Raw genomic sequence first — 25,967 nt, 5'->3', positions numbered from 1 at the left:
AGTCGAATCTGGCATCACTCCAAATTGCAAGATGCATGTCCGCGACTAACGCAAAATGACTGTTGCCAAGGGATGCATTCATGCGTCACCTTGATCATGGACAATTGGACCTGATTTCTAGAGTTTCCAAAGCTAGCAGGTTGAACTGTTGAACAACTCTTTCATAGCCAGATCTAAATTGGTAGTAGGTTTGAAAAATATATTTTTCTTTTTAACGAGCCAATCCATCAGATTACAATAACCGTTGCTAAATCGAATACTGCAGTCTACCCTCTGTCCGTGATCACTATTGTATTTCACTAAACACAAGGAGAAATTCAAATTGTGGTTGGTCTGTTTCAACGTGAAGATCCTCGTCTTCTTAAACACTGTACGTTTGGCTGTTGCAAGTATTTTTCAGTGTAGACCTGTGTCAAAAGTAATGCGCCCCTTATCCAATGCGTTTTCTTTCCGAATAGACACCGGCTCAAGTCGAATTACGGATAGACTCAAGCCCATAGGTTTGAAATCCAGGACAAATTCTCTCCTATTCCAACGCTATACTCTACACTACTGCCTATACGTGGACAATGGACATTTTCCTTAAAATATGGTTTTGTAATGTTGTCATCACTGTATTTCAACATTATTTCGCAGATTGCCTCGGACTGTTCGTCATTTTGTGTGCACAGTGATTTCCTCTTTCTGACGACTCACTCGCACCAGCTGCGATGCATCAGCAGGAACGTTAATCTCCAGGACGTCTTGAGATATTACAGCACCCCAGCGTAAGTTCTTGCCGCACCACTGTCCTTTTGACCAAAGGTAATGAACAGTTACGCAGTATTCCTACCAGAGGTGGTCATGGCAGTCAATGTGTTACTCTAGTAGAAGTACAACTACAAGCACACATAGAAGTAATAATTTGATGTCAAAACTACTTTGAGTGGAGGTAAAAAATGAAGGTCTGTAAAGTTCTCGGGTAAGTAGTTTCGTGGAGTAGATTCTGTCGACATTAGGGTTACCATACATCCTCCTCTTTAAATAAATGTCCTCCCTTCGCCCAGATGTCCTCCTTTTTGACAATTTTCCTTCATCTTAGCCTAAAATGCTCAAAAAGACCATGAAAGACATAAAAGTTTGGCCTAAAAGATAGACGGACCCAAATCTGAAAATTGACCTCTAGTTACTTACATTAGTCCAGTGGTTCTCAAGCTTTTTCACTGTGGGAGCCATTTTATGAACCTCAACTCTGTCGGGAGCCGCATGATGGCACGAATAACGTAATTTATTGAGAATAGAAAAATATCATCAAAAATGGTATCAACGAAATGGTGTACGGCTAAAATAGCGACGGCCTTAATAGCGACGGCCAAAACACCGACTGGCCACAACAGCGACGGCCATAACAGCGACGGCCAAAACCGCGATTGGCTCAAACAGCGACGGCCAAAACAAATACGACAATTTCCCCAGACGACACTGTGACAGCGGGCACTCCCCATACGGACAACTTCCGAAACGACGTTACCCAGCCACGTCCCTTCACCGATGGTATACCGAGGTATACCCTTCACCGTTGAAGCCGATTGCGGATGATTTACAATTTACATTCTTCCAGATAGTAAATAGATAGTGATCACCACAGATTTAGCGTCACAACATGTTTATTGAGACTTAATCCACAATCTTTCTGAGTTCCGAGAGCATGTGAATTGAGTTTGGATGAACAAGGCGTGACGCTAAATCTGTGGTGATCACTATCTATTTTGCAACTTAGTGCGAAACTTGAAATTGAATTTGATTTTTCACAAGTTTGTCATAACGAGGTTTCATCGTGGAGGAAGCTGTGCACAAGAGCTGTTTCAGATGACGATCAGTCAATCGGTTGCGATATTTGCTTTTGATCCTCACTAATTTGCTGAAAAGGGCTTCACATACATAGGTTGAACCGAACATGCAGGCATTCTTCGATGCGTTAGCTATCAGGTTGGGGTATTTTTCTTCAGGAACAGCACCCCAAAATTCAAGGAGTCCATTGCTTTGAAACAACAGTCGCAATTCTATATCGGACTGCAAGTCCAGCAGTTCCATCTGAAAAATATCAGGGGCAGTGGCGGCATCTACTGCCATTGGGTTTGAAAATATATTCATCAGGGGTACGGAATGATGCATTCCCTCTATTCGACGTTTAAACCCGTCAATCAAGGTACTAATAACCTGGTCATATGTTTTGAATGATCCATTCTGTCGGTGGTTTGAAAGCGTTACAAAATGTGTCGTAACACCCTCCTCTAGGTGCTTTCTCCAAAGACACAATTTCTCAATGAAACCAGACACTGTCCCGTACCAGGCGTGACAGAGCTTGCTATTTCCTTGTAAGTTCCGATTTAGTGACGACAGGTGTGAGGTAATATCCACCATGAACGCTAAGTCAGCAACCCAGTGCTCGTTTCCCAACTGAGGGATGTCTTTCTTTCCTTCAACAAATATTTTAATCTCAGGAAGTAGCGCGTAAAATCTTTTGAGGCATGCAGCTCGGCTTAGCCATCGTACAGCGGTGAACATGATCAAGTCTCCATGGTCAGCATCAATATCAGTGAGAAAAGCCTTGAATTTTCGATGGTTAAGTGCGTTTGCTCGAATCCAATTTACGGTCGATATTACTATATCTGTCACATTGGACATCTTTAATGATTTAGCAACAAGACTTTCCTGGTGTATAATGCAGTGTTGCCAAGTCACAGCGTCAAGATTCTGTTCAGCACGCCATTTGTTGACGAGTCCTTGAAGACCTAGATTTTTGCCGAGCATTGCTGGGCAGCCATCTGTCGCCAATGAATATAATTTCGATGGGTCTAAATGCGCTTCTTGAAGAGTAGCATGAAATTCACGAAACATGTCGGTTCCCTTCGTTGTGCCATGAATAGATCGCAAAGTAAGAAACTCCTCGCAAATCTTGAAATCTGGCATGACTCCCCGGATGAATACAGCTAATTGCTCTATGTCGGTAATGTCGTTAGTGCTGTCAAGAGCAAGCGAGTAGTAAGAAAAATCTTGCGACTTGTGAATAAGTTGCTCATGCAGATCTTGGGATATGCAATCGACACGACGCGTTACTGTATCATTGCTAAGCTGCAATTTTTTAGCTTTCTGCTGAATGGCAGGAGAACAATTGTCTTCGGTAAACAAAACAATAGCCTGCTTCGTAATTTCGCCATCAGAATATGGCTTCATATTGCTGGCCAATAGATGACTGATCTTATATGATGTTATTGTTACCTCTTCGGGTTCTTTTTTTTTTAAAAACATTTTTCCTTGTTTGCTACGCTCTGCTTTCAGACATTCTAACTTCCGTTTCCTTGATTCACCTTGATAGACGTCGTATTTTCCCGCATGTGTTTTATAATGCCTCTTAACGTTGAAAGATTTTACACCGTTTATTATATATTATAGGGCACAGAAGGCATTTCGCTTTGCCGTTTTCCTCAATTTGAAAATACGCCTCTTCCCATTCACTTTGAAAGGCCCGATTTTCTTGCACAAGGGTGCGAGATTTCTTTGCAGGTTGATCTGAACCTGACATTATCATTGAACCAAAGTCTCCGATATTTTCTAACGCTATCAAGATCAAAGCAAAGAGTAAGAAAATAAAGTACCTGCAGTTACCCCAAACGTTGATTGTCTTATTGACCGAGTCTCTTGTCACCCGTATTCTAATATGAGCCGCCGTCTCGAGCGAAATAAACTTCGCCCGTCTCATTACAGACACCTGATTAGGCTTAGGTCAGACGGTCAGAGCCTTCAGTAAAGCAGTAAAGGTTCGGATTTAAAGCCTACCGAAATTACTATCGGTAATGTTACGTCACAACCCGTACAACTTGTATTACGTAGGATTCTATTGTGATCAGGGAATGACCTTCGCGTCAGTAAACGTGAACATAAACGTACATTTGTTGTGTTGAAGGCGCGATTTATTTATGATCATGAATAATTAGAATTTCCGTAGAAGCATCAATGATTTCACATCGTTAGTGAGAGCCGCACGGAGAGCAGTCGAGAGCCGCATGCGGCTCGGAGAGCCGCGGTTGAGAATCACTGCATTAGTCAATACCACACAGAACCAAAGTGGGTAATTCAGGAGTCGAGCAAGAGTGATGACCTTTTTTTATTTAGTCAACTCAACAAGATTTCCAGTAATTATTGCAAAATCAGCTGTTTTCTATTTGGATAAACTGAATTTTATTATTTCATAAAGTCCACCTTTCCCGATTCCAAAATAAGGCAGCCCTAGTCTAATGCAAAATCAGTAGTGACACTAGAAATAGTGTAGTATTTGGAAATATATTCAGGTACGGTGCCGTGATACACAGGCTATTTCGCTCGTTTGTTATGACGATTTCATTCTAAAAGTTATCCGCCCATCCGAAAATTACCATCTACTTTTGCAAAATCTCTCAAGAACATCGTGAACGTGTCAAGTACATTTTCCTTGAAAATCACGCCTTCTTGTGACATTTTCAGTCATTTGTCTCATCATTCTCGGAAATAGATTTGATAATTTGTTATCAAGTACGAGATAGCGTACTGGTAGAGCATCCTAATTCTCAATCGGTAGGTCATGGATTCGAACTTTGGGGTTAAATCAAAGGCGAAAGACTCAATTATAAAATTGGTGTGCGCACGTCTTTCCCGCTCATCGCTCTGCACGACGGAATTGCATGGTGAGAAAAATAGTTGGGCTGACCTGTTATAGCCTTATGGTTTCTCCGGAATTCAGGCAAAATAGTGACTACAAAATGGCGAAGTATTTAAAAGAGCGAGTGTGATAATTGTGACGCATTCATCAAAGTGGTAATATACCCAAAAGACGTACTGTCAAAACAGCACGGGTCATAATGACGAGCAGCGGCGTAGACAGGGGCAGAATTGAACAACGTTCTGCCCCTTTCCAAGCTCGATCCTACCCCCTAGTACAATCCCAAATCGAGGCCTAATATTTCTTCACGATATCTCCATATTTCAATTTAGGTATCTCGCAAGTCGTAACTTGGTTTAAGATTTATCAAACAGATTCCCGGTGAAATGTGGCTAATAGTGTCGCAAAAAATTGCGATCTTCAAGAGCAATGTACTTGACGAGTACTCAAGCTGGATTTTGTAATAGTAGACAGCAGTTTCAAGGATTTGTGTTGATAACCTTTATGAGTTACATTGTCATAACAAACATTGGAAATAGCCCCTGGGTCATGTTAAGCATGGTTACCGTATTATGGAATCGGGGAAAGGAGGACAGTTTTTTTAAATTATAAAAGATAGTTTACCGGAATTGAAAACTGCCGATTTTACAATTTTTACTGGAAATCTTGTAGTCATTACGTAGTTGGTGTCATTTGTGGCGTTTTTCAGTTGACCCTGACCATTAGCCTAGCTGTCAAAGCTACAAAGGAGGATGAATTTCCGAAAAGAAGGACATTTAGGCGTCCTCAGAGGACATTTTCGATTTCCTGATAAAGGAGGGCGTAGGTAATGAATATGTTACCGAAAATTGCACCATTTCTAGTGCTTCTCATCATTTTGCTTTAGTTGTACAGACGCATCTTAACAAAATCTGCTTTTCCAAGCTACTTACCTACTATCTTATTATATTATTATTATCTTGACAATTGCTGTTTTAATGCGAGCAGGTACCTTCAAATCTCCAACAACGAAGCACTGTGATGGTGTGGATGGCAAAAATGCCTTCCTATGCGTGTCGGCATAAGTGCAATTTACTTTTTTAAGCTACCTTTTTGAAAAAAATAATCTTATACTTGTCTGAGATGAGCGATAGAATATTCACGTATGATTCGAATATCCCAGAGAAGGCAGATCGTTACTGGAAAATTGCGCCGTGATCGAAAACCACAGGGTCTTGGAAAGAGGCTCGAAAATCGTGACGGTTACGCCGTTCGACAGCCGACTGATATTGCAAATGCCGAGAGGGAACTTGGAGCTTATTCATCCCAGATGCCTTGTGCTGTCGTTAGTCAACCGGTAAGTCATTGTTGCTGTGTTTTTGTGTCTTTGTATGTATTCAGATACAGTATTCAACGCTCTGGATTTCCTTCCTGGAAAATGATTGTAAGTGACCCGCTACTGCATTGGAATTCATCTATGCGACTTCCGTGCGAGAGCTTTGAATAACGTTGCAGCTTGCCTCAACTTCCTGGCGCCATCCTAACAATATCCGTATATGGCAAGATTGGAAGTGATGGCAAAGAAGTTTGTTTGAACTGGATTTTCAAGCACACTACTCCTACCTGTAGCCTGTGTAGTTTACCACGGACCCTTAGCAATTCCAGTCTAGATATGATAGTGGCAAAGCTGTTTTGTCAATATCCACTATCCAGCATATTTAATGGTGTAAACAAAATTATCACAATGCCAATAAAATCTAATTTGGTTTGGTTGTGTGTGGTTATGTTTTTTCCTTATCTCTAAAGCGCTACTTGGACCTGTTGTCTTTAGACTTCTGCTGCTCTATCATTTTTGAACCCAAGTATACACTCGAGACTGATCAGTGAGTCTAAAATACTTTGTCATATTATACGGGGTGGTCTTCAAAGCAGAGCAATCTCAGAAAATAAGTTCTAAACATCTTTTGTGCAAGGTTAAGGAATTACAATCGATTGGTTCGATTGCAATGTCGATTTCTACTGATGGTCTGTGACATTCCTTTTCACACAATTTATTGGATACGTATTTTTTGCTTTTCAGTTTGATCAAGGGATTGGAGTACGGAAAGGCTTTTACCGTCATGAAAAAACATCGTATCAACATGAATCTACTCTACGATATTGACCAAAGAGTACGCAACAACATTCTTTTTGTGCTATTTGATTTATAAGATGATTTCTACAATGTAGACGGTAGTGAACTGTTAAATTAGCCTTCTGACTGTAAAATGAGTCATCTCCGACCAAACGCACGTGTTCCCAGAATAATAAGTTGTTTTTTTTACGCACCATACATTCTATCCATCTTCCCCTAACACTGCTACATTTCAAACCCGCCTCGTATTCGGATTTTCAGTTGTTTGAAGCGAACGTTGCAAAGTTTATCGAGGAATTGGGTTCCACCGCCAACATCAATATCTTCATATGTGATCTTCAAAACGAAGATTTTACCGGCACCATGTATCGGCAGTACTTTTTTTTTACAACAAGCACAAGGTGATTTTCATTCGTACCCACAGGAGAGGGCGTGTGCCGGGAGTACATGGTATCCCTGATGCAGCTGACTAGGACTGGTCAAGATTGAGACTGAGTCGAGTAGCCAGTGTAGAATCGAGTATACGAGTACCATTGCACCAAACTAAGTTCTGTACTTCCTGATCATGATCATAACCATAACCATACTGTGGGCTGATCACAGAAATGTCTACTCCGTAAACATTCGTAACCTTCTGTTGAATGTTTTGGATGCTATGATACGACCAATTGAGGTTTCAAGTTAGAAGAAAGTATCGAAATTATATTTCTCACTGATAAAAAATACTTTGCGCCATGAGCATATAAATTTGTTACTTGAAATAACACGACTCTTTGCTACTGAACTCAAATCGTTATAATTGACACTCGACTCCTGTTCGAGTACTTAAATTGTTGTACCAAGCCGTAGAGATAACATGAAGTGGCAATTGCAAATGAACGGCACCAAAATATGAGTGATGCTCGAGGGGCTTAAAGAGAGGCAATTTTGTACTAAACTCTGCTTGCAGTTAGGACTGGGTCGATTAGTGAGAGTGGTGTCTTGCCACTGTCGGAGAAATGTCCTTAGATCGTAATGATGACATTGTAGCTGTCATTATCTTTTTGGTTGTGAAAATGACGTATATTGGAACATTATTAAGCCATGTCGCCATTATGACATCGCAATCGCTGATATTCTACTCGTGATCGAATGACTTAGGAATTCAGTTTTGTCCAGCCTCACCTACAGCTACGACACGAACTACCATCAACACCGGCTCCTGTGCTTGCTACTTGCATTGATCATTTTCATTTGTCGAACTGACACGTCTATATCGGGAAAATCCACAATGTTCCTTGTATTGCAGTGACACGAACCTGGACGGTATATCTTCGAAAATCAATTTCGTATGCGACGCTCTCATTACTGAAATGGCTAAGAATGAGAAAAGGTTCATGATGTCATTAGTCACGGCCCATGTTCGAAAGCAACCATCCGAAGTAAGCCTGGCCCTCAAGAGGATAAAGACATTTGCGGGTGTGATTTTGCTTTTCTCGCTGGTACGATTCACGACGCGCTTTCTCAATTCTAAAATTGGCTGTATCATGTTTTTGTGCTGGGTTTGCCAGAGTAGTAGTGTAGTGTACCGACTTCCATGTGAGATTGAGTGGAGTTTACATCTCGCACTTGTACAACGGCGATTCCCGATTGATCTCAGTCGATGAAGTATTTTAGGGGGTGATTTGGATTCGGCAACTGGCTGACTGACTTAATCAATTCTAGCATTCGCATACACTCTATGAATCGCATAGAACATGAAGCATAACTTTGAACATTTGGATATTGTAGGCCTACCTGTTTTAAATCAGTGCAAAACATGTGATTACCAATTGCAAGGATATATTAGTTTGCTCTAGTAGTGTAGCCAGGGGGTGAAGGTATCTTTGGCCCCCTCAGTTGTGAACTTTGACACCTACAATGGATCGATGACATCACGTCATTGAAAAATTCCCACCCCCCTTTAAAAAATTTATCTTGGCTACACTTATATTGAAACATCTGATCAACACTTTGTCCTTCCCTTGACTGTCTAATTCTAAAGTTATAGAACCGGCCTAATTCCTGTCTCCCTATGATATCACAGGCACTTCGCAGTAAGATTGATTATTCACCTAAGTTTAACGACCTATTCTGTTTTTTATTTCCGTGTCAGACTCCGTCGGTCTCGACTGCAAGACGATAAGTGACACTTTGAAGTACATGACCGTTTTGGTCGACAGCAACACGCTTTTTAACGAGGCTTTGGGCACTTACGATTTCAAGCTGGTTCTAATGGTCGCCGAAAAGTCACAGCTCGATCCCAAGGTGAGGACGATTAGATAGAGATAATGTGATATATATGATAGCTATATCGTGGATTGATAAACGTTACTGAAGGCACTGATACTTGCAGGAATATTTACCGATGCTGAAAGAGCTGCAGGAATTCGAAGACAACTACAGACAATACAAGATCGACGCGAAATTGCGCCGATACCCATCAGCTTTGAAGCATATTTCAAGATGTAAGTCAGCGTTTCCGTGGCTTTGATTGTCAGTAAGGTATCTATTTTTCTTTCACTCGCCCCAGGTAATGATCACTTTGATGAATGTCTTGAGTTGATTCGCACTCATGAGCTCTACGAAGAAGCGTTGAAACTTTTCGAAGAGGGCTCGAAAAAGTATAGTACGATTTGTAAATCATACGCAAAGTATTTGGAGTCTCAAAACAAGCATGAAAAGGTATGTTTCAAAGTTGATGATGATTCGATGATAATATCACCAGAGCTGGGCAAATATAGAACATGTAATTTGAGCAATCGTGGGTGTCAAGGCTTCCACGCTGGAAAAACGTTGTCGAAACTATGATAATCCTCGTATTGTTTCCACATTCGAAAAAATCTACTACACTACAACAATAAAAATAACAATTAATACTTCATTTGGATTCGAAAGATCTGTGGCTTCCTCGCTTGGCAGTCAGTATTTCCGAGATAGAATGGTGGGGTGGTGCAAAACTTACAAGTCTTACAAGGCTATTTCTGAACCTTCCTTGTCCAGCGGCATATGCATTATGCACGACATGCACTCATGGTACGCATATGCACAGACCATGTGTATGTTTATCATGAGTCGGTTTATATGCTGCAAAATAGCATCAAGGACACAGTATATGACAGCGTGCCAAAATATGTCAATTTAAAAGATATTACTAACTGGCGTGCCGGACATTTTTGGTTTTGTCATATTTATCGATCTAAGCAAGAAATTGCACCAACCGCTTATATGAAGCTGGTAACGGCATCGGTGATGCCAGTGGTTCTCAAAGTATGGACTGGGAAAGGTGTAAATTCTGGTCACTACCGCACAAGAGCTGTGATTTATGTAGGCCTACCTAAAATTTGTACTTCTGTAGTTACCAAATCCACTGTGTTCGGTACCATAGCCAATGAGTGTGACGTTTTGAGCGGGATGTCTAGACATCCCTTAAACCCTAGTCATTGCTGGGTATACTTTGTATTTTTTCGATGCATTTTTGGCTGGTATATCCACATTAAAAACAAATCCCGTTCCATTGAATCGCGCGAAGCGTTGAGAAATTTTCAAGATAAATAAAATCTGCCCCGAAAGACACTTTATTTTATATTGAAATACGAGCTTTTGGTCACCTTCGAGTTTTTTCATTATGTAAACTTCTGTTTCAGTTTTCGCAACAAACATAAATATAACATATGTCGTGTGTGTCAATTAATTTGGCGTGCCACAATTGGCACGCGTGCCAGGGGTTGCCGACCCCCGGTATAAGAATACTCAAATCATTCCGCCCAGCCTAAATATCAATTGATAGCAGCGTCGGTTGCATAGACATCATCAAGCATAAAATTAAGCTTTGGCGTCAACAATCAGTGTGTTCATTATCGGCTTTCGTGCACAATCCTATTTTCAGGGAATTGCATACCGCTACGCAAGTACGGTGTCGTTTGTAATATTCATCCATACGGTATTTCAGGCGGGAAACATGTTTCTTCGATGTGGCGAGTTGCAGAGAGCCTTGGATTCGTATTCCAGTTCTGGCAACTATTTCGTGACCATGTCGGTGGCCTACAAGATGAAACTTCAACCCGAGGAAATTTCTCAGCGGGCTCGGAAAATTGCCGGTAATCCTAAATACTCGAATTGGCAGGACTCCTTTTGCCGCAAAAGCGGTGTGAGTGCGATGAGAATTTCCTATAACCATCAAGATGCAGAGATGGTTGGCTAACAAAGTACTTCGTTCCATGAATTACGGTACTGAACTGTCGGTTGGTCTTGGTCTACCTCTGCTCGATTATATTTTTTCAAACCAGTTTACTTACTGCTTTTTGAGTTTCTGACAAATACAACAAAAATTTTGGAATTTAAATTCTCAAAACCATGGGAGGATATCGCTCTTCTAACGTAGCCGCCTAGTACGATTTGAAATCAACTCAATCTACTTGGAGAAATGGTTTGCCAGTGGAATAGGACACAAGCACGATGTCATCATCATGGGCAAACCGGCCGCCTATGCCTCGTGGGCTATAACTATTTTCATCTAGGCATGTTTACTGTGAGATGTCAAGCAATATGAAGATGCCAAATGCTCTATAGAGAGTAACTATCTCTTTGTGTTTAAATAGCTCGTGCTATGCCGTTCGTATGTGGGATGATATGTGAAAAAGTAAATATTAACAGTTTTAGTCTCCCTTCGGCGCATATATCATTCAAACCTCGATTTTGGCTGAGGAATTTAAGTATATCGATTTTAGATGATCGATATAGGTTGTGTGTGGCCTGTGTATTTCTAACAAATGCTAGCTTCCTCTTAATATTCGGTCTATTTACCTGTATTTGTGTATCGACTCTTTGCTTATTTGACTTGCTTTATGTGGCATCGTTCTAAACTAGAACCCACGTTCAGTAATATTGACATAACTACTATGGGATGATATTTTAGTCAGATGGAATATCGACTCACATATACACCTCTTCGACAATGCTGTAATTAGTACAATTGATTATCGACTAGTATTCTAATTCGAGAATATTTCACACTGTCAAAGGCCTGTATTGATGTATTTCTGTGCTTCAGAGAGCAGGCACAGATGAGAAATGTAAGAAAAATTATTGATATTCTATCCTCCGCACGGGAACATGAGTGATTAAAGACATCTACAATAGCTGAGCTGTTACACCTATGGTCTCAAAATCCAATAGTCGCCAATAGGTTTATTTCCCAGCTAGCTATTTTCCATGCAACCAGCCGCTTGTGAGCAAAACCAGTCCCAAAGGTGAGTGATTCACCGTGCAGATCACCAAACATTGTCTTTCTCTCACACACACACACACACACAACATGAATTTAACACTCTTCTAGTAAACTGGTATCAAAACACTGCCCATCAAGGGAATACGAATATAAACTATTCAAAAATTTCAGATCGAGCAAAGTCAAGAGGCGATTACCGAGATGCCGTTGATATCTTGGAGTACCACGCCCGAGATATCGAAGGCGCCTTGGAGGCAGCATTGCACGGTCATATGTGGGCACGAGCTGTCTGTATCTCGGAGAAGTATGCCAAGATTGAATTGATCGAAAATCAAATCAGGCCCGCCATTGTTGAAGGTGAGTGAACCATAATGTGCATTGTGAACGATATAGCGTTGTCGTCTTGGTGAGAAGATATGGCTACTAAATTGAACCTATTTGAACTGTCAGGAGGTAGATAGAGAGAATATTGAGTCAAAGTCTGTGATGTGCTATCCCAAACTACTGTAAAACTACTAAATCAATCATATTATCAATAAATATATCCATCGGTACTAGTCATCCACCCAAGAGGCACAATTTACAATTCTGCACACCAGACACACCGTGATGTAATGAACAGATGGGAAGATGTCGAAATTATTCATGTGCGGTCCATCAATCTGACAATCACGCGGCCTACTGAGATAAATTGATATCAACACCTTCCTTGCTCTTTCAATTTCTTCTCTTCTATGTGTCATTTGTCGGTACTTCCGGGCTGTTTTTTTAAAGACATTGTGCCGTTTGGGGAGGGCGTTGACTATTTGCACCAACTCTTCTCACTTACCAAGTCTTGAGTACTTTTGAGTACTTCAGCCAATTCTATTTTTCTATCTCTACTTGTGTACCATTGTAGCCATTCTCTCTGGTACTGAGCACTGTCGTTTCATCTCTGGTCACTCGCGATGCTGAGATATCCATTGGTTTTGTTGAAAATGTATCCAATCGGTTGTATCAGGGGTTGTGCAACCTCTTTGATAAGCGGGATTATTTTTATGTAAATAGTGCAATGAAATCACTGGTCATGGTCACACAGGGGCTTTCTAGTAGTTGTAAGGCCAACGAACATATCAAGAATTGCTGCTTCTAGTTGTCCTCAAGTAGAAATTTATGTCATCACTTATACTTGAGAGTACTTTTACCGGCTATAGGAAATAGACATGTCCGACGCACAGTTCATGTCACACCACTCGAATCAAAAGTTAGAGCAGCTAGAATCACGTAGTGTGTGCAAAGGAGGGATGTGCCAGAAACAAAGTAGGAGTACCATTCCCAGATAAGTGGTACAGAGGAAGGCAGTTTAAGGGCGGAGATCATAGAGTTAGCTGATCCGAAGAATGCTGATTGTCTGATTAAAAACAGTTCAACGTGGCAGCCTATTTCGCTGGATTAAAAGTTTTATGAAGCGACTTGGGATAATCCTCGTGCAAAATCTTATCCAACTTTATGGGCCACGATCAACAGTTTTAATCAGAGGATTAGCTTTCTCCCGGGTAAGCTAGCTTCATGATAACCGGCCTTAAGAAACATTTGAATGTTTTGAAAGAAGATAGGACAAAGGGGGCGTTATGGAGAAGGACATCGTGATCCGAAGCTTGTGGAGTATATTGGTTCACTGTGGCCACCTTCTCAGTAATAGAGAGTAAGATTGAGAGAATAATTTAATGAGAAAATTATGCGCCATCGACACAGCTCTTTGGGGGCTTGATCCTATGAGGATAAGCGGACCTTTACTGTTGTTATTAACAGTTAACCGGGGTCGTTTTTCACTTATCAAATATGCATGCTGCGTGCCATAATATCGGCCGGAAAAGGGTAATGGAATTTATAGCTTCGATTTGTTAATAATGGATAACTCTCGTAGAGATTCGTCAAATCCACACTTTGGAAATTTGGATTTATCTCCACTGCATTAAGATTATAATACGATACAATGGCATTAAGCGGGGCACTGTTGAAATATTCAGTTGTAAGCTGATGACTTTTACCTAAACCAAACTCATGTCTTGTGCCAAAACAGGTAGCATACCATTGCACCATATGGTTGGGCCATCCTGAATTATTCAGTAGATATCTGGAGTGCTAATTAGCTTCAGCTAGATACGACTCGTTACATAGCCCTGCTCGTAACTAATTAATATTTGAAATGTTGCTAGGATGTATTTCGCCGTAATGCCTGGGGACTTTTATTTGTCTATAATGGTAAATAACAATCTCTGTATTCTGGGTACTTACGAGCAAACGGTGTGATATGGCACCCTGTTTCATCATTTTGAAACACCACAAGATTGCAATAGCATAAGAAAACAGGAAGGAGTCGCAACGACCTGGAGTAGTCTTTCAATCAAACAACCCCGCCCCCCCTCTTTGACATCACAAATAAGTATTGCCTATACCTTCCAAATCGTGTTTTTTCGAAACTTTACTCTTTTGTTGAAAATACTTGGAATATATCTCCAAGAAACCACAGTGTATATCCTTCTAACATTACCTTATTGTTTAGTAACTCATGGGGGCTACTATGCTTGCATTAAAATATGGAATCAAATGTGCCAGAATTTTTACAAAAACTATCTGCGTCTCGATGTCTTGACAAATAGGCAGACGAGGCTATGATTGTTTGATCACCTGTCCGTTGAAAGGGATGGTAGTGGTAGCAGTATTTCATTGATGTCACCAGGGATATCTAGTTATCTAGATATCTAGGGATATCCTGGATCCCAGGATGTCATTCCAGTACAAGTAAAATTTGTGTTATGAGCAGAAGTAGGAGTAGAAGTGTATTCCTAAAGTGGACTAAGCCGATAAAAGCTGGTGAGAAAAATCATATGTAGATAATCGCAACGGAATTAAACACCCCGCTCCCAAGTACTATCCGTTACGCCGCAAAACATCGTCATGCACCACGTTTTCTAGCCGGGTGTTAGGGATGGTGCAAACCCCTGAAAGGTTCAGGTTTGTGTGAACGCAAACCTTTTTGAAAGGTTCTGTGTGAACACGAACGTGAACCTTATGGCGTCATGTGACCTCGCATTGCTAGTTCCAGCCCTACATGTCTGTGAAGTGATATATTAATGTACACATATATACCATATCGACGACTCAGTTCACATTATGCCACAATACTGAAGTACATGCTGACTTTTTAAACGTCACAAAATGTATCAACTGGAGCAATCAAAAGATATATTAATCCTAAAAAATCAATATCGTCCGTCGCTTTGCCAACAATTTTGCCGAGGACTTGCAAGGGAATGTAACCTAAGCCATAACATTCGGGGCCAGACCGAACAACATTGAAATTGCGCAGATGAATCCAAACGCCTGCTTTGTTTTGTTACATTGCTTTGCATATAGTGATCTGAAGTTGAAATGCAAAGAATTTGAACCACAGATGTAATAATAACAACATGATAAATTTTAATACATGAAAAAGGTTCACAGTGCAGAGCCTACCAAGGTTCGTTTGTGAACGTGAACCTCTCGATTTCCGAGGTTCACACACAGAAAGCGAACGTGAACCTCACGTTCACACCATCCCTACCGGGTGTCGGATTGATTCATTCAGATGTAACTATGGATAAAAGATACAACGCGTGTTTTGTGTGACACAATTAATTCAAATCAATTGCTGTCTTGCAGCTTACAACCAAACTTGCCAAGTTTTGGAGTTCAATAAGGAAACAATCGTGAAACAGTGCAAAAGATTGCAAGCAGTACGGCAGTTGAAAGAAAGACAGCGAATGCAAGCATTGTTCGACGGTAGGTATCCAATTTTTATAAATAATTATATTGATGAGATGTCAGTTGTAACTTAATAGTGTATAGTAAATTCCTAGTGCCGGTCGTTTCTGTATTTCTTTTCTCCGGCTGTGTTGTCTCATATTTATGAATGCATATCTTTGAGCGACTTTGCATTCAGGTGATGGTTTCGGTTTGAGTAATGCCGGGCATTGCTACTGTTATCCAATACTGTTTCCTTATCAGTGAGGATTGTGAGTTAAATACAGCTCATTATATCCATCAGACACACATATTATATTATGTTCTCATTGTGAGTTATCCGTACTGGTTTACTGTGCGATGCTGTCATCGAGAATGATTGATTTTGCTCATATAATGACGGTTGAATCAGATATGATGGTGAGGTCATTTCCTTGGCTACGCTGTACTTTTCCACACCTAATTGTGTATTGGATTCTAGAGCATATATTCTTCCTGCTTTTAGAAATTTCGAAACCGTGAAATACGATGTCCCAAACTTAGTTATGATGGTACCCATTATTGTACGAGAGCTTGCAACTTGGTGGCGATCGAATCATGGTTTTTAGTAGACGGATTGTTGATGACAATGTGAATTATTATGATTGCCTTGCACAGCAATTTGTGGAATGGAAATTGCCAGATTGTCGAAAACCCTTTTTGTCAGTAAATAGCTACGCTCCTACGAATATCAATGTATTTGAGATTATTCTTGATTGCAATTTTTGAGTTGAGCTACATCATCAACTCAAATTGCTAAGCATGATTCAATGTATTTAATTTCGCGAGACTTGGCTAGCCGCCATCTGATGGCAATATCAGACTATTCGAACCAGCTGTTATTGTGCATCAGTACTTTGTACGCAGCGGACAAATATTGTGACACGTAATCAATTGATCAACTAAAATGATTCATTCTTCCAAAATTATCACGATGCAAGTCACAATTTGCTTTTGCCAGCATGCATGACGTCACGAAATGACCTATATCGAGATTACACATAAATTTTCCAGTGAATCTGGTTATTAGTGTTGTGACATTTAATGTGTTAGCATGTCATGCATGAATTGATTTTATAAATTGTGGTATTTTTAGATCTATATTAATGTTATTCACAATCAATGTAAATAGAATACCAAAACTAGGAATTCCCCTTTGTGCTCATTTTTCCTCCAAATCTTTAAATTGGTGGCTGTACAAACTCGGTTTTTTAAAGAATGGCAAATATATTTCCCATTCTGCCAGGATGAATATTTTTGATGGATAGGATGAAAATTAGGGACAAGCTATAATTTTTATTGCAATGAAGCTATGTCGCAATGTTTAGATTCAAGTTATTAAGGTCATCAAGAGACCCTTCTGACCCCTGGCTCTGCCAGTGAGTACTCGTGAGGTTTTGATTTCTGAACAACCAGTGATAATTAAGGTGATAAGGTTAAGATTAAGGTGATAATTAAGGTCATCAAGAGACCCTTCTGACCCCTGGCTCTGCCAGTGAGTACTCGTGAGGTTTTGATTTCTGAACAACCAGTGATAATTCACCGAGCGAGATAGTGTAATGGGTATGCGTCCGGCTTCTCGAGCGGTAGGTCGTGGGTTCGATCCCCGGCCGGGTCATACCAAAGACTCGAAAATTGGTATCCGCAGCTATCCTGCTAGGCGCTCAGCAATCACGGATAGCATGGAGGAGAAAAAAAAACGGGGGCGCAGACTAGATGACCTCATGGGGCCGTATCGCAACTCCGTCGTCAAAGCATCTCCATGGTGCAGGCGAAAAAGAATATCATATCTCTCTCTCAACCGATTTATGAGCTGCATCGCAAATGTCGCAAAACAATGAAATCATAGGCTGCCCCTTGTCTTTTTAGGTGTTGAAGGGCTGGATTCGGACATGTATTCCGACACGAGCAGTACCATGGCTGGATCGGTGTCAAGCAGAGCATCCAGCACTTCTACCAGGAATACTGGGTTAAAATTTGCTTGTTTCTTTCTTTGTGATGATAAGCTCGAAGTTGTTAGGTTTGTGGTGGAATCCAGAAATTATTAACATCATGGTTATGCTATTCATCAAATTCATCAATCTATGCTATTTTATTCATCTTTACATTATTGAGTAGCATTATTTCTGAAGTGTAGAGATTATTATTGCCATTACTTGTCGTACATAATATGTTTGTCCATAATTTCCCATCAAAATATCAATTTTTCCTCACCGGCTATGGCTTTTGAAGCCAGTTCTACTGTGAATATAATTACACACCTGAAATTCTTTTTGTCAATAGTTATATGACAATGCAGCACTGGAGATATCAGTATCGAATCAAACCAACTCAAGATAATTCCTTTTTGTTATCATCCCAAATTCATAAAGTCTGTTTATTCACCGAGTCCCCCAAGAAAACAACGAAGCATCCATATAAAAAGACACAATAAAAACTAGGCGTACTATTTCATGATTCAATCGAATAGGGTGGGTCAGAGCAAGGCTATTGTTTCTAAACTCTCTCTAGTGTGTTGTAATGTACTTTTGATCATTTGCATGTCTCTGGCTTTAAATATATTTGCGGGATTGAATTACACTCATTGACAACTCGCAGTATAACTCAATGCTTGGCTCCGGGTAATTAAGGCTTTTTATCTGACCCAACAGGACAATGAATGGGACATATTTCAAACAATATGGAAGTATCAAGAAGATTATCTGCCAAGAAAGTAAAATCAGTAAATCACTGATTTCTTGCATCTGCAGATAAATTAACTATTACTTAATTAGCTTGTTTTATGGGTGTAAATTGTCAATTCCATTCCCAGGTTTTTGTGCTTTCTGGGCTACGTTTGCCTTGGAGATTCAAATAAGCAATCACCGCATGGTAAGCAGAGATGGCCGGATTTGGTATTTTCAAGTTCAAATCGTGTTCCAGATTTGAAATTCGGATCCAAATCCTAAAAATATATTATGAATCTCCTCGCCCTTTTTCAAATAGTTCTATGTCCAAATCTAAATGCAGGGAGTTATCGCTGATAACCTGATTGCAACCTCATCACTGATAGGAACAACTCCGCTCGAATAGGAGTGGCATGCACTTTCCTGTCGGACTAACTTATATATGAATAGTATATTTATATTGAAACTAAACTGAATATTTTCGGCTATCACTCGTCAGGGGTAATCGTCAGCAACTAGTAGAGAATTGGAAAGAACATTGTATATCAACAATTGTATCACAAAATAAGAGAGCGTTCAAAGGTTCAATGTACTATTTTAAGATGGTACAGAAACTTCTTTTGTAGACAAAGCTTGGGCTGATGTATTTTAATAAAGGTCGACTCCAAGGCCCCTTCCGATGACGCAAAATCTGTCATCTCGATAATTTTTCGCACAAGCGGGATTATCCAACAGATGTTTGCCAATGGCAGAATTTATGGCCTAGAACGCTCTGTGCACAAAAGGAGTTCGTGTACCATCTTAAAATCGTACACTGAACACTCTCTTATTTGAGATCTCATTCCATGCTGGTGACGTCATATTTTGTGATACGATTGTTGATATACAATGTTCTTTCCTATTTTCTACTGGCTGCTGACGATTACCCCTGGCGAGTGTCAGCCGAAGATATCCGGGTTCATTTCAATATGAATATACTATGCAATTGCATATTGAAGTTCTGTACCTCCAAGAAGCTCCTTGACTTATATTTGTGATACAACTCACAGCCGTACTTCTAAAAGCCGTAGGAAAAAAGAGAAGAAACTGTACTCCTTGAAAGAAGGAAGTAAATTTGAAGATGTCGCTCTCCTGCACGCTCTGAAGTCTGCGATCGTCGCGGTAGACAACATGTCAGGTAAGGCAGTGTTGTGAGAGAGGTGATCACGAATGGGACTTGGGTGTTGCAGAGAAACGCATCTCTTGGATCGGTTGGTACCCCGGTAAAAGTAATGTCGTAAATTCCGTGTGAATTACAAGTAGAAGTACCGTAACGATTTCCAAGACATGTCAAAACTACTTTACCTGAAATGGTGGTGTGAGAGTACTCAAGGAAGTAATTTTGAGAAGTGGATTGATAGATTAGGTTTTTGCAATTAATCAGAGGTGGCTATGCTCGGAATCGCACGGGGTAGCAAAAAGGTACTTCTAGTGTTTTATAGGCAACACTAGGTCTAGAATACTTACTTTCTTAATTACTTGGATATTACTACTTGTACTTACAGTAAACGATACTTCTACTTCAGTATCAATGATGGCTACATTGACCACGATCACCTCTGGAAGCTTTGCTGCTAACCTATAGTGACTAATGACAGCGACTCTAATATGTGCAATATATTTAGTCGCCGTGATACAGTTGCTATTCGGTGCGTTTGCTATGACGTTTCACTCAAAAGTGATGAAGTCAAGTCCAAAAACTGGATTTTGTTTATTTATATAATCTGAAGTGTATGGAACGTAAGTGGTTGTTACTGGTGCGTTTATTCGCCCTAAGCTTTTCAACGGACTCTCATCAGGGTTGACGGTCAGTAAATGTGGGTGTTTTGAAGTAAAAATAAGGCATTGGAATGGTGGAAAAATATTTTTATTTCAAATAATTGCACGATATCTCAACTTGAGGTGGGATACTCCGCATACCACCGTGCAGCACATGTAGTGATATTGGATTTCTTGAATGTTTTTACTTCCTGTTTTATCACTAATCCTATCTAGCCGTTTGAGAGCATGGAAAAGAATCGTTTGATATATATTGAACAAGGTGGATTTGAACGTAGTTTTAATAGTAATAGATACAGATGTGTATAGTGCCATGCATAGTGGTATTGAATCACTACACTGACGGTATCATCTACTTGGCTCATGATTCAGGTTCACAAGTCAAGGTAGAATAGAGTAATGTTTATCTCACGTTTTCAAATTAGCGATTTTGGTCTGCGCACCAGTGCAGCATTACGTGTGATTCACAGCACCGCCACTTCCAAAGCAATCCTACATGTTGCTGACTCGGTTACGGGAAAGACGCAGTTAATTTTCCAGGCATGATCTGTTCTTGGATCTATCGATCTCTTGAAATGTATATGCGTAACTGCAGGTACCCACCCCATTTGTTAATACAATACAAGTTCATGTTTACTCATATAATTTCATTACTTCAAAACATCACCAAGTTGTTGTACAAACTGCATTCATGAGATTTTTCTCTTAATTCTTTTTACTGGAAAGTAACTTGACTGGAAAGCCTTGTTTTACGTGTGACCGGTCATTACGATGACTGAAGCACTCAATTGGAAGTAGTGTACCAAAACTACTCGCTATCATGCAGACGTATGGCGGTTCGCCTGCTGAATCAATGTCATTGATTATACTACAAGTTTTATGTGCACAATTACGATTGCAGCGGAATCTTGCATTACTGTAGTCAATGACAATTGGATAGAAGCGCACTGTAATGACAGCAGGTACATTATTTTACTTCCTTGACAAGAACGCATGTTCGATGACAGTATGAAGATTAAGATTAGATTGCACCATAAGAACGATTTTTTTCAAAATCGTGAAATCATTTTCTTGCTGTGTTAGAATATATCAGTTGCACAGCTCATCGCTGATAGTTTTCTACCCTCACCATTCTTTTTAGTTCTAGCCGTTTCTTATTTGTCATTCGGCTTTTGCCATGTAGGGGTCGTGACAGCCAATTAGTGATACGATTATTGGCTGAAGTTTTACACTGCCTGACATTCCTGATGCAACCCACCCGTGGGACCGGCACTGGAACTGAGTTTGCTGGTTAGTGACCTCCATGAGACATGACAGTGACAGCCTGCAGATTGCTCTAACCATTGAGCTATAATTTGCTGTTCCAGCTATAACCCATGCTAACACAACATAAACAGGTGGCTGACGGCGCATTCAAATTTTCACTAAGAATAGCGAATCAACTATTGGTGACGCTACCAGTAATAACGTAGAATGAGACAAAACGAGTATAAAATTCTGCCATGACAAATCATACAATTCTCAGATAAGATTTCTAAATCCTGAATGTTTATTGTAATCTGTGATAAAGATCATTTGTGCGGTTTGCATTCTACCTGTGTAGCAGGGATGTTTGAACTGCGTTTACCTGGCAAGCATGACCAAAGGTCTACTTGACTACATGCAATATTGTCTTTGTTTCAATACAAGCAGCTAGCATTGCCTGTTGGTGACCAGAAATATGGCAGAGTGTTGGTTTTCTCTCACAGTGAATATGTATAATATGGACAACTGCGGATAATTAGTTATGATGCAATTGATGAGCACAGCTAATATAATGATTAGTGTGATTAAACAAATCCGACATTTCCATTGATACTATGCACCATTCCTTGTTCAGCTTGTGTCACAGTCCTGGTAAAACTAAGTAATGGTCCATATAAAAAGCTATCGATTACCTGTATATGTGCAAAAGTATGTAATTTCAATTACCACCACTAGTCCTACGATTACAAATAACTGCCTCATGCTGCTGTCGGCTAAGGTGATTTTTATAGTAACAATCAATTTTTTTATAATCCTGAGCAGGACTGTTTAGAATGCTACATGAGGATGGAATCTGACCCACGAGATGTAACAAAGTATGAATTCAACTAATGACTTCCTCTGGCTTTATATCAGGTATATTTTCAGTGGGGAAACAAGCGTAAGCTTTAATGGCATTTTGAGATCCATCGAGACACACCAAGTTGGTCTCCCAATGAAGCTGGTTTAATCTGACCAAAGCATGAAGAAATATCCCTTCCTACCACACTCTCAGGCTCAGCCATTGATTTATTAAAGATAGCCAGTAGCCTTTGAAAATTTAAATTGATGCATTGTATTGCACAGGCAGGAAGTACAGCTGTTGGTGATTCTGTTGAAGAAAGTTACCAAATCCAAGTTGAAGGCTTCAAGTTAGAAAGTTTATCATGATCACATAACTTACATTCATTATGTTGTCATTTATAAATATACACCGATTAAAGCGTTAGGTTCATGAAGTCAACATTTGTTCAACAAATTGACTTATAAGGCTGGTAAGCACTGTGGGTATTTTCAATGCAAAAAGGAAATATTTGCTGAGCTAACGTTATTGTACTAGCTAGGTACTAGTGACGGTGTTACTACAACACGCATCACCTAATATAGTCAGTAGTCACTACTATCCACTAGCCTGATATGCGAAATCGCCACACAGCCTGGAGTACATCCAAGTCTAGGATTGCGCAGTTTTCTGCTACACTATGCCCATTCGATGAGTCAGAATTGTTCGGAAGTTAAATGGAGACTGACGCTCATGACTAGACGCTTCCTGTGTCAGTAAACTAATTGTTCACGCTCATGGATGTATTAAGAATTGCCCGCAGTAAGAAGATTGCATTCTGGTTGTAAGTGGCGGAAAATAATGAAACTTCACATGGTTCTTAAATCTTGTTATTAGTCCTTGAATAATATCAAAATATGGATACATAAACACATTTTAGGCCTAGACAAAAAAGCAAGTAGTACATTGCGATTTGAGCAGTGTGGTTTGCCTTTTGTCACATTCCATGGTCAGCAGGCACTTGATGTAGATTGTTCCGAATATAGATACCACGCGTCGCAGGCACAAAGAAATATTGCTATAACGCAGTCTTTACAGATTACATCAAAGTAGCAAGTGCGTGCATCACAGATTCGTGAAGTAAAGCAGAACTTTCACTGAACTTTAGCTTCTAATTGTGAAGGAATGTTTCTTGTCGATACTGGCACCATGAAAAAAGCTAGACGAAGATACGGGCCAGCCCCACCCCCCTGTGTAAAATCCGTATGCGATCAAAATCGAGGGGTTCGAACAATATTTTCAACGCCACAACAAGCAGAGAGTTTAGTGTCTCGATATAATTTTTCTATGTATTTACTGCATTCGTATGATTTCGAGAACGCTTTCGTGTCGGAATCGGATTCTCAAATGGCCGTCAATCAGTTTGATCAATGCTCTACAACAAGGAAAATTTGCAACCTGCGTCACAAGAATTTGATTTTTACTTTCGCAACAGCCAGTCTATAGTTATTCCTCCTCCTCACAAGCGTCACCGCCCTTCTGTTCCAGCATGCCTTCCAACGTCGCCACGCGCTTGTTGAGTTTGCGCACTGTCGCCTTAACCTTCCGCATGTCTTCGACGAGTTCGTTCAAATCGACCCCTTCGGGCACTCCGTTGTTGGCTGGCGCGGAAGCGTGCGCCGCGGATGCTTTTGGCACGGGTTTACGCACCGTCGTCGCCGGCTTACTGACTGGTTTTGCCTCACCTCGTTTGGAAGACGAGCCGGCTTCGAACGCGACGGTCTTTGGAGGCTTGTTAGCTCCTCCGAGCCACTCTTCAGGCGTCAACGCTGGTTCAGACGATGCGGTCGCGGGGTAGAGATCGGTCTGAAAGTGGTCGGATTTTCTCGGCACTACTAAACTGACAGGCTCGCATTTGGCGAGCCCGAGTTTATAGAACCTCGCGATCTCGGTGGTGGCCGTGTTTACGCATCTTTTCGGTAAGAAGCAGCCACCCTTTTGACTGTCTGACGACGAGTAGGCGGACAAATAGAATATCTCGGCCTTCTTTTCATCGACCTCGTAGTATTTGACGGTAGATTCTCCCTTTCCGTACAAATACAATATGCACAAGTCTCTGTCGTAGTATGCATTCACGGCTGCGCTTCCGCTATCCAACTCGAGCTCGTTTTTCTCCTCGAGGCTGTCTTTGTCCCAGATGAAGATAGACCGGTTAGCGGTGCGATCGCACCCAATCGTCATGAGATCTCCGTTGTTCAGGAACACAAGTTTGGCAGGCTTCATTCCGGAGTAGATCTCGTCATTCCGTTTCAGGACTTCGCCAGACCTCGGATCTGCCACGATCAAGCCCATGTTTCTGTTGACCTTCGTGGTAATGCCAAGCTTGCTGCCATCTATATTCCAAGCTAAATTATTCGGCGCAGCACCCACGGTAATCTCGGCAATCGGCTCAGACGGAGTCAAGCAATTCCATACAGTAGCAAATTCTTCGTACCCACAAGCTGCGATTATGTAGTCAGCCGAAGGATGCCATTGAATCGAAGTTACTTTCCTTGTGTGTTTGTCTTTGAGTTGGTAATGAGCATCGTCGGCAGATATAGACTCCGTTAGACCACCTTCAGGAATCAACCAAACTAATATGTCCCCAGCTTCATCAGCGCTCGCAAGTAGACAATCGTTAAACGGCGACCACTGAACATCCAGCACTTTTTCTTTACAATCGAGGAACAGCATGACATTCTCTTCGCATCTTCCTACTTTTTCCAGTGGGATGATGAAAATTTTTTTGTCTTTTAGTATCGCGAGGAACTTTTCACTGACAGCGCAATTAGTATCTCCAAGCCCAGAGGTTTTAATGCCATTATAGCAAAGGTCGGTCTTTGCCGCTGTCCCGAAAATGTGACGAAATTTGCTTGATCTCACGAAGGACATGATTGGCGTTGTCTCGATGAACCAATAACTAGCACTAGTAATTTATTGCAAATATACCTTTTGAAAATCAGACATGTTATGGCAGAGTTCTTGCCACTGCAAAATATTGATATGCAAAGTGTAATAAGGGCTCACAGCTATTCGGATCCCATATCATAGTGATGCTCAGCAACAACAACAAGTATATGTCATTTTCAGGCACTGTTGGTAATCGTAAAGATAAGATAATCAAGTTGCACCACTAAGAAGACACGAGGCAACCCGTTTTGAATTGACCTAGGGCTATGTTCATACGGACTGGTTTTACGCATAGGCGTGGCCAATCCACTTAAAACGCTGATTGTGCGAACTCTGAACTACCGTGTCTGGACTACCATCAGCATACAAGTATGGCGCGTTGCTAAACGTTAAGTCGCCTAACTGCTTTATACATCTCTGCTTTGCACGGTATTCCTGGACATTTCTTTCGAGTCTAGTGAAGCGTATCAAATATTGCCACCACGCCTAGACGGATCTAAAATGATATCGTACGAGTTGCTTCCGCAGTACCCCAAGCAATACACCATTCCAAGCCGAACAACTTCATAAGCGATTGCTCCCATTGCTAAGTGCCAAGCTGACTGAAACGCCTACCGGCGTTCGTC

The 25,967-nt window shown here is 40.8% G+C and overlaps 2 protein-coding genes across 2 annotated transcripts in view; one reads left to right on the top strand and one right to left on the bottom strand.

Moving 5' to 3' along the window:
* Positions 1–25,967, top strand: part of LOC145447997 (elongator complex protein 1-like) — a 43,079-nt gene that overhangs the window by 12,719 nt on the left and 4,393 nt on the right. The window contains exons 14-26 of the mRNA XM_080326306.1: positions 637–767; positions 5,841–6,014; positions 6,738–6,828; positions 7,053–7,192; positions 8,080–8,249; positions 8,926–9,077; positions 9,166–9,277; positions 9,343–9,494; positions 10,762–10,909; positions 12,211–12,396; positions 15,724–15,843; positions 17,713–17,812; positions 19,559–19,686. Coding sequence (XP_080182432.1) covers positions 637–767; positions 5,841–6,014; positions 6,738–6,828; positions 7,053–7,192; positions 8,080–8,249; positions 8,926–9,077; positions 9,166–9,277; positions 9,343–9,494; positions 10,762–10,909; positions 12,211–12,396; positions 15,724–15,843; positions 17,713–17,812; positions 19,559–19,686 — 1,804 coding nt within the window. The remainder of the gene's footprint in view (positions 1–636; positions 768–5,840; positions 6,015–6,737; positions 6,829–7,052; positions 7,193–8,079; positions 8,250–8,925; positions 9,078–9,165; positions 9,278–9,342; positions 9,495–10,761; positions 10,910–12,210; positions 12,397–15,723; positions 15,844–17,712; positions 17,813–19,558; positions 19,687–25,967) is intronic.
* LOC145448005 (coronin-1C-like) lies at positions 23,267–25,433 on the bottom strand. The gene has a single exon (XM_080326315.1). The coding sequence runs from the start codon at positions 25,321–25,323 to the stop codon at positions 23,899–23,901; it is 1,425 nt and encodes a 474-aa protein (XP_080182441.1). The 5' UTR covers positions 25,324–25,433; the 3' UTR covers positions 23,267–23,898.

Source organism: Botryllus schlosseri, chromosome 10 (assembly GCF_051294905.1).
Source record: "Botryllus schlosseri isolate E-star chromosome 10, Bs_hap1, whole genome shotgun sequence".
Lineage (NCBI taxonomy): Eukaryota > Metazoa > Chordata > Ascidiacea > Stolidobranchia > Styelidae > Botryllus > Botryllus schlosseri.
Note: the sequence above shows the minus strand (reverse complement) of the source record. Positions and strands in the feature narration are given on the sequence as shown.

Excerpts from the sequence above, each read along its gene's own strand:
- LOC145448005 (XM_080326315.1), bottom strand. The coding sequence starts at position 25,323 with ATGTCCTTCGTGAGATCAAGCAAATTTCGTCACATTTTCGGGACAGCG.